Source organism: Gymnoscopelus braueri, assembly GCF_963280865.1.
Source record: "Gymnoscopelus braueri genome assembly, contig: SUPER_20_unloc_1, whole genome shotgun sequence".
Taxonomy (NCBI): Eukaryota; Metazoa; Chordata; class Actinopteri; order Myctophiformes; family Myctophidae; genus Gymnoscopelus; species Gymnoscopelus braueri.
In genome coordinates this window covers 738,666-749,698 of record NW_027660990.1, presented here as the reverse complement: position 1 = coordinate 749,698, position 11,033 = coordinate 738,666, and the positions used below count along the sequence as shown (strand labels likewise).

The window sequence follows — 11,033 nt, the reverse complement described above, 5'->3', positions numbered from 1 at the left end:
TGTTGAAGATAAAAGTGAACCAGTGAAAGCAGCCGATCTACAAACTCAGAAACACGTTGCTATCTGAAAAGTTTTGAGATTGTAGATCAGCTATTTTCAGAATGAAGTATGTCATACATTGCAAAAACATACTCTCTCAAATAAGTATTTCAGGTTATGTTTAACAATTGCACATGTATTAATTGACACAATCATGTTGTGTGCAATGCAACTTTAATGAAGTCCGCATCAAGTGAGGCTTGAACTGGCAACCTTCAGGTTGTGAGGCACTCACTTAAGGGAGAAGCCATTGGACCAACAGACAAGACCTGTGAAAAAAGAGATAACACAGCAGCCGATCTACAAGCTCAGAAACACGTTGCTATCTGAAAAGTTGTGAGATTGTAGATCGGCTATTTTCACAATTTTGTCATATATTGCAAAAAATACTCTCTCCAAGAAGCATTTCATGTTACCTTTAACAGTTGCGCATGCATTAATTGATACAGTCATGTTTTGTGCGATACAATTGAGAAGTAGCCAGCAAGAGTTGAGGCTTGAACTGGCGACCTTGGATCCAGAGGCTGATGCTGAAGCGAGACACCATTGGACCAACAGACCAGAACCAGTGAAAAAAGAATTCAACACTAAGATCACTCGTTCACAAACCATTTACCAATAGAGAAATTGTATGTCTCCTCGAAACCGAAACCAGTGAAAGCAGCCGATCTACAAGCTCACAAAACGTTGCTATCTGAAAAGTTGTGAGATTGTAGATCGGCTATTTTCACAATGAAGTACGTCATACATTGAAAAAACATACTCTCAAATAAGCATTTCATGTTATCTTTACCGTTTGCACATGTATTCATTGATACAGTCATGTTTTTTGCAATTCAACTTAAATGAGTCTGCATCAAGTGAGGCTTGAACCGGCAACCTTGCGGTCGTGAGGCACTCGCTTAAGGGAGAAGCCATTGGACCAACAGACAAAAACCTGTGAAAAAGGAGATCACACAGATGATACAGTTTCACGCAAATAGCTGAAAAATCCTGGGTTTAAGTGTTTTTCAAACTGCTCAAAAATGCGGACAATCTAAGGGCGGAGCTTACTGGTCAACATGATACATGTGTTCCTCATGAGTCAAGGCACATGTGTAAGCAGGTTTAATGGCTGTCGGCCAAACGAGGCATGACTTTTGCCTGTTTAAAGTTTGCATTTAAAAAAAATCGCTATAGCACCCCCCTTTGACCAATTGGAGTAAGATTGGTTTCAGTGATATTTGGAATGACCCTCAACATTACCGCAAAGTTTCAAAGAAATGTGAGTCTGCATGTATGTGTTAGGGGCAGATGAATAATTGTCATAAAACTGCAATATTCATTGGCTCATTAAAGCTTCATTTTTTCACTTATGGAAAATCTTTGCTGCTTGTTTGTCGGCATAGGTCCAAAGTTCATGTGTAAAACGTTTCGTGCAGATTACTCAAAAACCAGGAGGAGATAGGTTTTAACTGTTTTTCATATAATTCAAAATGGTGGGAGATCTAAAGGTCAGAGGTCAAAAGTCAGAGGGTGAAAGTTGTTCAGCATGAAGAGACGCATATGTGTATCCAAGTTTCATGGCTGTAGGTCAAACAGGGCATGAGTTGTACCTGTTCAAAGTGGGCATTTTCAATTGAGTGCTATAGCGCCACCTTTTGACGAAAGATTGTGAAATGTATTTCTTGATAGTTTTTCATGACCATCTACCATATGGCAAAGTTTCGTAAAAAGCGACAGCACGGTTCAGCCAGAACTGCGAAAAGTGGCAGAAACAGAAGAATACAGGCAATATTAAAACAGGTCCAGAGCTGAGCTCTGGCCCCGTAATAACACTATGTACAACAAAAAAATAAAAAATAAGGGGGAAAAAAATGTACAAGAACAGGGGGGGGGAGGGTCTGCTGTCTAACGGGAAAATGGTACTACCTCCTCTTTTGGCCTCCTGAAAGGTGATTTTTTTAAGGCTCTTTTAAATGAGCCCAGCGAACTGCATTTTTTGCGGGATGGAGTTAGACTATTCCAATCCTGGGTGGCAGTGCTGTAGAAGGAGAAAAAATTTGCCCATGTTTGTTTTATGGGTGGGTGGTACCAAATTGTTGTTAACGCTCCCTCTGGTATTGTGACTACAATTTTGAAGGCCAGTCCCATTTTTTGTTGTTTAACCCTGTCTTCCACCCTGAGCCAGCCTAGGCTGGCAAAATGGGTGGGAGAAAGGTGGGTCATGGGCCCCAATCCGAGGAGTAGCCGAATCAGTTTGTTTTGGGAGGTTTGAAGCTTAGTCTTCAGTGACACTGAGGTGTTGGAGTACCAGGAGGTGCAAGCATAGTCAAAAAGTGGTTGAATCAGGGCCCCAGAGAGGGTCCTGAGGGCCTGAGGGTTGACAAAAGAGGAAACTCTGCCCATTAATTTGGTTCTCTGGTTTACTCTTTTGACCACCTTTGTAGCCATGCTTTCACCACCGTCAGGTATTTGTCAAGAATACAACCCAAATAGGTAATCTCTTCTTTGCTAGAGATAATTGTGTCATCGACTTTGACCTTGAAATCATTTACATCCATCTGTCTGAGGGAATGTTTGGTTTCCCAAAGAGAATGGATTCAGTTTTCCCAAGGTGTAGTGACAGTTTGTTATCGGTAAGCCAAGTACGGATTTTTGAGAGTTCGGAGCTGAGCGCCTCCTCAACTTGCGACTTGTCCTCTCCCGAGATCAGGAGTGCCGAGTCATCAGCGAACAGGAACAATTTGCAGTTACAGGCAGCATTCATGTCGCTAATGTATAGAAGAAACAGTAACGGCCCTAGAATGCTGCCCTGAGGAACCCCACAGCTCACCGGGAGGGATGAGGACATGGTTCCGTTGATGTCAACCACTTGTTCTCTTCCCTCCAGGTAAGATCTCATCCAGTTTAGTGATGTGCAGTCAAAACCAATCGCCCTCAGCTTATCAAGTAAAATTGAATGGTTTACAGTGTCGAAAGCTTTTTGGAGGTCCAACATGACCATGCCGCAGTATTTTCCCGCGTCTACCTCACGTTTGATGTAGTCGCTCAGATACAGTAGGCATGTGTCAGTGGAATGGGAGGTTCTGAAGCCCGATTGGAATTCAAACAACAGTTTATGCTCGCTGAGGTAGTTGTTGATTTGTTCTTGAATTAATCGCTCTACAACCTTTGAGATGGAACAAAGGATGGAAACAGGCCTATAGTTGCCAGGTTCTAATTTGCTTCCTTTTTTATGCAGAGGGATTACTCTTGCCAACTTGAAATCCTGTGGGACGTGACATTGGCTGATGGATAGGTTTGTGATTTGGGCTACTATGGGGGCAATAGCAGTAGCTGCGTCTCTGAGGAATCTGGTGGGGATATTGTCAAGGCCGGTGGCCTTGTTTGGCTGGAGGGCGAGCAGTTTTTTCTGCACATCATCAGCATTTACTGGTTTGAATGAAAAGGAGTCTTTTTTAGCCCCTAGTTTGACATAGTGAGCATGGATGTGGTCAGAGCCGTACAAACCTGAATGCTGAGGAAGTTTGCTTACCAACTGGGTTGCAATGGTGGTAAAAAAGCTGTTAAAACAGTTCGCTACCGCTTGCTTGTCGGTAATGAGCACGCCACTTGAAATAATGCAGATGTTTGTAGTTTTGGTTGGAATTTTGTTGTTGCAGCCCAATTTCTGTAGTGCTTCCCACAGCTTTTGTGGGTGGCTTTTGTTTGCCTCAATGCTTTCATTTAAGACATTCTTTTTGGCATTTTTTACCAATTTGTTTACTACATTTCGTTGATTTCTGCATCTTTCAAGTAGTTGCACATTTTTGCATTTCCTGAACTCAGAGTACATTTTGTTTCTGAGTTTGATGGCATTTAGGATGTCTCCATTCATCCAGGGTTGTGTACGGGCTCTGACTCTCACCACCTTCTTGGGCGCTAGGCTATCAATAACAGACACAAAAGCAGTTTTGAAACCAGTCCAAGACTCCTCAGCCGAGGAGCCACTGAGTACATTTGACCAATCCATTTTCTCAAGAGCTGTTGTGAGAGCTTCTGATGAGTAAGTTTTCATAGCTCTGCAGCTGACCGTGCTATGACAATCAACTACAGATCTGTGAAGCTTACGCGTGCAGAAAATGATGTTATGGTCGCTTAGACTGCACTCAATGACTCCATTTAAAGGAATCCTCGACTGGTCTGAAGTCAAAATGAGGTCAATGATGGTCTGAGAAGTGGGGCCTACCCTCGTGATATTTGTTATCATTTGGGTGAGGCTATGCATGTCACAGAATTTACTGAAAGATTTAAATATGGCGGCGTCTTTCCGGAGTACATCCGTATTGTAGTTGCCAATCAAAATCAATTCCGAATTTCCAATGATTGCCATGTGCTCCTCTATTAAATCATAAAACTCATTTTGATCTGGGGGCCTGTAGATTGTGCCAATTATCAGGGGTTTAGCGTGAGGATAGGTGATTTTTATCCAGACCGATTCCGTGGAGTTGTTCTCCAATTTTGGGTACACATTGAAAATGATGTCAGATCTCACATAAATGCATACCCCTCCTCCACAAAGAGTTCTGTCTTTCCTAATGACATTGTAGCCTATAATCTCAATTTCAGAATCGTCTACTGAGTCATCCAGTTTTGTCTCTGAAAAAGAGAGAACCCCTACCTTGCCATTTCCAAACATGGATCTTAGTTCAGACATCTTTGTGGAGTTTTTGAGGCTATTCACATTTAGGTGAATGATGTGTAGACCTTTTTTTGGAGAAAAATCTGTTCAGTCTGGAAAAAGTCAGGTTCCTTAAGCTGTTTTGTCCCTGTAGCTTCAAAGGTGGGTGGGGGAGGTGTGGGTGGGTGGAGGGGGTCTGGAGTCGCTGATGGGCGGGGGGGTTTGGGTTAAAACCTGATCAGCTGGTTTCGTGGTCTCTGCAGGGGGGACTGCCAGACCTTCCTCTGTCCTGCTGTGGGGGATGTGTTGGGGGTGGGGGGAGGTTTGGGAGGGGGGGAGGGGAGGTGGAGGTGTGATCGGGGGAGGGGGGTGGGGGCTTTGTGATTGCAGCAGGGCAGTGGGGGAGGGGGGTGGGGGAGGGGTGAGGCAGAAGTCCTGTGCTGGCGCCATGGTGTGAAAAACAGGGAGAAATGTTTCTCTGTTTACAAGCCTTCCCCACAAAGGAAAACCGTGTAAACGACGACCTGAGTCCATTGACAAAGCAGGGAAAAGAACTCTGTTTCCCAGCATTCCTCGCGGTGGGACACTTTGTTGTTGTCCTGATATCGACTGGTGGTGGTGGTGGTGGAGGAGGAGGAGGGGGGGGTGGGGGAGGGGTGAATCTGTTGTCCCGCGTCGATGCCATGCGGTGGTGCCAGGAGATAGGAAAAACAGTGGAAAAATCACCGTATCCCTGTGCTTCCCTCTGAGAGAAACCTTGCGGTTGTCTCGAGACCATGTGGCGCATGAGGAAATCCTCTCGGTGACGATGTTGGTGGGGAAGCCCGTGTGATGTCATCGGCCAGATTCCCTCTGGCAGTGGTGGTCTGTTTGAGAACGTGGGTCTTGGAACCAACACAGACGTTAAACGGGACAAATAATCCATTCTTGTTTCTCCAGGACTCTGCTGGGGTTCGTACTTATCAGGTGAGGTGGTCCGTTGCCAAACAAAGTTATTTGTCTGCATGTTGTGGACCGGGCTTTGTCGTAGGCTTCCGTCGCGTGTGAAATCAGCTGGGATGTTTTGGCCATTGAAGTTGTGATCATAGCGAGTATCCGTGCACTTCACGGTCGGTGGGCCGGGATTAGGGTGTACATTTCCCGACAATAATAGACTCAAACAAATGATCAATCTTACTGTTAGGCCGTCAAGCTGGCTTGGGGTTCTTCTCCGTGTTTGTACCGATTTACGCCCGTCGAAAACTTTAAAAAGTAACGTCGCCGCGTCTTGTGGTATATCTCCGTTTGCACTCGCTCTCCGTTGAAGCTGCACATTGTGGGATTCGATGAAGATTAATCCTTGCAATATAGTAGCGTAGCACAATACCAGGTAGTTGCTGGCTGTGATTATCCTCTTTAGGCGAAGATGTTGTTTTCGCCGCCGAAGAATAGAGCGTGGGGTGGAATGCAGGAGCGAAGAAGGAATGCGACTGTCTGCGTTGAGAGCCATCTCACTTATGGAACCTACACATTGTTACATTTTATGGGTTTTTTCGTCATAGCGCAAAACTATGGTGAAGTGTTGTACAGGTAATTGCAATTGGTTTTCTCACAAAATGTCACCTGCTATTTTGAACGCAAATGTACTTGGCTGACAAAAAAAAGGCATATAAATCCACTTAACCACAAAACATCCAAGAAAGGAGCACCGGTCTGCCTTTTACCTATGTCTGCTATGAACCAAGATGACACTTCAACATCAGCGGCGCAGCGGCAAATATGCTGTGTCGCTTTGTAGCCTTGCATCTTTTGTAGCTGCCAGGGTGAACGCACCATCAGAGTTATTGGACACTGAGGAGTTTACATTGTACATATGGGTCATAGAGCTAAAAGAGAGTGGTGCCTTTCATGAGTTTATTTCATTAAGCTATTATTAGCCTAAGACTGCTTTAAAATAACTTTATATTGGCAGAAACATCTTTTAACCCTTGCATTGTGTTAGAAACCTGCATCCACTTGTGGTGTTAGCGGGTCAAATTTGACCAGAGATTTAACACTTCCATTGTGTTAGGGTCATTTTTGACCCGTTTTCAAGTTTAAATAGGTAAAACTAACCCTTTACATTTCTTTATTGGAACGAGGCTTCATGATATCCTCAGAAACAGCTATTTTAACGCAACACAATTAATTACCACCATTTTAGTTAATTCTGATGGTCTTAAAAAAAAAGTGACACTTGTGGTGTTAGCGGGTTTACATGTTTGAGAGTGAGAGAGACTTGTCCTCAATTAGCATTTGCTATCAGGAGTAAAATAAAGTTTTGGTTTATGAAAAATAAATGACTTTTTACCTTCTATGGTATACAGGTACATTTTGACCCGCTAACACCACTAGTGTCACTATTTTGAATAATATTAAACATTTTTAAAGTTAAAAAACTAAAACAAGTATCTATGTTGTTAAAAAATGTTGAAGTGTGTTCTAATTATTGTTCCGAATTATTCTATTATAGCTAGATAACATCATTATCCATTGTCTTCATTATAGGAAATGTAATGAGTGAATTTTTACCTTTTTACAATTGAAAATGACATATATTGAAAGATGAAACCTAACCCAACATATTATTTACAAGTCAGCTATGAGGTGGGAGAAACAAATAAATGAAAATAATTATTCTTTGAGGATTTCGGGAGTTAAATCACAGGTCAAATTTGACCCGCTAACACCACAAGTGGAAGCAGGTTTCTAACACAATGCAAGGGTTAAAGTATTTTTACTCATTTAAAGTACTTTAAAATGTTTTTTACTGACTTTTACGTGTTTTTACTCATTTTAACATCTTTTAAGTATTTTTACTAATTTTAAGTATTTAAACTCTTTTAAAGTATTTTTACTCATTTTAAGTGTTTTTACTCAGTTTAGGAACTTTAAAGTAGTTTTACTCATAAGTGTGTGTGTGTGTGTGTGTGTGTGTGTGTGTGTGTGTGTGTGTGTGTGTGCGCGTGTGCGTGCGTGTGTGCGTGTGTGTTGCACTCCTGTTTGTGTATAATTAGTGTAACTGGCAGCTGTTGAGGCCAGACACAAACATGTTGAGGCCGTCCTCAAACATACGGACGGACGGACAGACACAGACAAAAAGTCAGTCCTTGGAGTGGCTAGCACCACTCAAAAGGGGGGGACAAAAAAAAAGATCAAATGGGGGGTCCATGGCCTAATGCAGTGGTTATCAAAGAGGGATCTAGGGACCGCCAGGGGTCCTTGGGGGTGGGGGTGGGGGATTCCAGAAGGTTATTGGCTACTCAAAAATAGACAATATACAAGCTCACAGCGCATCTGCAAGCTTGTACATCTGCTATTTTTGAGCAGTTTTTGAAACTTTATTGAAAGTGCTTTTGAATCATTTTGAATTTTTTAACACTTCTGGGGTCCGTAGCACGGAACATTTTCTTTTCAGATAGGGGTCCGTAGCCATATCAATTCAGGGGTCCTTGGCACGAAAAAAAAATCTTTGGAATTTAAACACGTGTTTTCCCTGGGGGGGGGGGGGGTCCTCAGATGACAGTTAAGTGACTAAACACGTGTTTTCCCTGGGGGTCCTCAGATGGCAGTTAAAGGGATACTTCACTCTCCCGACGGGGACACATTTAAAAAAAATATTAAAAATAAATGAAAAAAGTTATGGAAAATTCATGGCCCCCTCACGCATTAGAGTGTCCTACTAATGTGTGAGGGGGCCATGAATTTTCCATAACTTTTTTCATTTATTTTTAATATTTTTTTTAAATGTGTCCCCGGCCCGAAAGTGAAGTATCCCTTTAAGTGACAATTTAAGGACTTTTAAAAAGGTTTGAATGGGTGACACGCCATTCAGTGAATCGCCATTCAGTGGGTGTGAATGGCGATTCACAACACATTGTGAGCTTGCATATCAGCTATTTTCACTATTTGTACATAGACAAGACTTAAGTGGTTAAGAAAAGCCCCCCAACAAATCAAACCCTGATTATGTACAGTGCCACTACTCGCCTAAAACTCATCCCTTTTCATAATTATAATTACTATTATTCTCCTGCTCGCTCTCTCCACTGTCAGGTTGAGAGCCAGCTGCTCCGTCATAAAGCTTGCTAACAATGGGCTGCACCACTTCTTCCAGTTCCTTCCTCTTGGCCTGGAAGTCTTCCAGGGCAGCGTTCTGGTGAGACTCCATCCATTTGATTTTATCCGCCAAGGCTTTCTCGATGGCTTCCTTCTCCTCAACGGACAACTTGCCACCGAGCTTCTCCTTGTCACCGATCTGGGCGCTCAGGCTGTAGGCGTAGCTCTCCAGGTCGTTGCGGGCGTCGATGCGGTCCTTCAGCTTCTTGTCCTCGTCGGCAAAGTGCTCGGCCTCGTCCACCATGCGCCTGATGTCCTCTGGTGTCAGGCGGTTTTGTTCGTTAGTGATGGTGATTTTGTTCTTGTTGCCAGTACCCTTGTCCTCCGCAGAGACGCGCAGGATGCCGTTGACGTCGATCTCGAAGGTGACCTCGATCTGGGGGACCCCGCGAGGGGCAGGAGGGATGCCGCTCAGACCGAAGCTGCCCAGCAGGTGGTTGTCCTTGGTCAGGGAACGTTCGCCTTCGTAGACGTTGACCGTGACGACGGCCTGATTGTGAGAGGCAGTCGAGAAGGTCTGGGACTTCTTTGTGGGCACCACAGTGTTCCTGGGGATTAGTTTGGACATCACTCCTCCGACAGTCTCGATGCCGAGAGTCAGGGGGCAAACGTCAAGAAGAACCACGTCGCCGGTGTCCTCCTCTCCGGACAGCACTCCGGCCTGCACGGCAGCTCCGTAAGCCACAGCCTCGTCGGGGTTGATGCCTCTGGAAGGCTCTTTGCCGTCGAAGAACTCCTTCACCAGCTGCTGGATTTTAGGAATCCTGGTGGAGCCTCCGACCAAAACAATCTCGTCGATGTCGGACTTCTCCAACTTGGCGTCGTTCAACACCCTTTGCACGGGCTTCATCGTGGAACGGAACAGCTCCATGTTGAGCTCCTCGAACTTGGCGCGGGTCAAGGTCTCTGAGAGGTCCTCGCCCTCGAAGAAGGACTCGATCTCCACGCGGGCCTGGTGCTGCGAGGACAGGGTCCTCTTGGCCTTCTCGACCTCGCGGCGTAGCTTTTGCACGGTGCGGTTGTCCTTGCGCACGTCTTTGCCGGTCTTTTTCTTGTAGAGCCTGATGAAGTGCTCCATGACGGCCTGGTCGAAGTCTTCACCTCCCAAGTGAGTGTCGCCGCTGGTGGCGACCACTTCGAACACGCCGTCGTCGATGGTGAGGAGGGAGACGTCGAAGGTGCCTCCGCCGAGGTCAAACACGACAATGTTCTTCTCTCCCTCCCTCTTATCGAGGCCGTAGGCGATGGCGGCTGCGGTCGGCTCGTTGATGATCCTTATGACGTTCAGTCCGGCGATGACGCCGGCATCCTTCGTGGCCTGACGCTGTGCATCGTTGAAATAAGCGGGGACAGTGACCACGGCATGTGTGACCTTCTTTCCCAAGTAAGCCTCGGCCGTCTCCTTCATCTTAGTCAGCACCATTGCAGAGATCTCTTCTGGAGTAAAGGTCTTTTTCTGTCCACTGCTGATCTCCACCTGAAAATGGGGCTTGTTCTTCTTTTCAAGAACCTTGAACGGCAGGTACTTGACGTCCTTCTGCACGGAGGGATCGCCCCAAGCGAGGCCGATGAATCTCTTTGCGTCGAAGATCGTGTTCTCCGGGTTGGAGGTCAGCTGATTCTTGGCGGCGTCGCCGATCAAGCGCTCGCCCTCGGCTGTGAAGGCCACGTACGACGGTGTGATGCGGTTTCCCTGGTCATTGGTGATGATCTCAACGCGGCCGTTTTTGAACACTCCAACACACGAGTAGGTGGTCCCCAGGTCAATCCCAACCACCGTCCCAAAACTCTCCTTGTCAATGCTGGCAGCAAACACGGTGCTGGCCACCAGCAGAAGCAGTAAGCACAAGAGCCTCATGCTATACTCTTGTCTGCTCAGCTTCCTTTAAGAGATAATACAGCTCTTAAGATTTGCCAAACTAAAGAGTAAGATGCTCTTTTGTCTTTAACAAAATGCTCTCTAGACACCCTGGTGATTAAACCACTAATTTCTGTCCACGGAATCAGATGAGACTCCTGCCATCTGTGCTTTTATACACTTTTGTAATGACGTATAGGCACGATGTTGTCATGATGTCATAACGTCCATATTTGGAAAGAGAATAGACGGCATGGGGGAACATGCGTCGACTTGCATAAGCCTTATCATGGCCACTGGTGGAAAAAGTACTCTCAATGTTTTACTCATGTAAAAGTATCAATACTGCAATGTAAA

General features: G+C 45.2%; 1 protein-coding gene across 1 annotated transcript; it reads right to left on the bottom strand.

Annotated features, from left to right (window-relative positions):
- Nucleotides 1-8,696: 8,696 nt before the first annotated feature.
- Nucleotides 8,697-10,676, bottom strand: LOC308076650 (endoplasmic reticulum chaperone BiP-like; the record flags this gene model as incomplete). The annotated part of the gene is made up of 1 exon (XM_080457361.1): nucleotides 8,697-10,676. The coding sequence occupies one exon, from the start codon at nucleotides 10,674-10,676 to the stop codon at nucleotides 8,697-8,699; it is 1,980 nt and encodes a 659-aa protein (XP_080313487.1).
- Nucleotides 10,677-11,033: the final 357 nt, after the last annotated feature.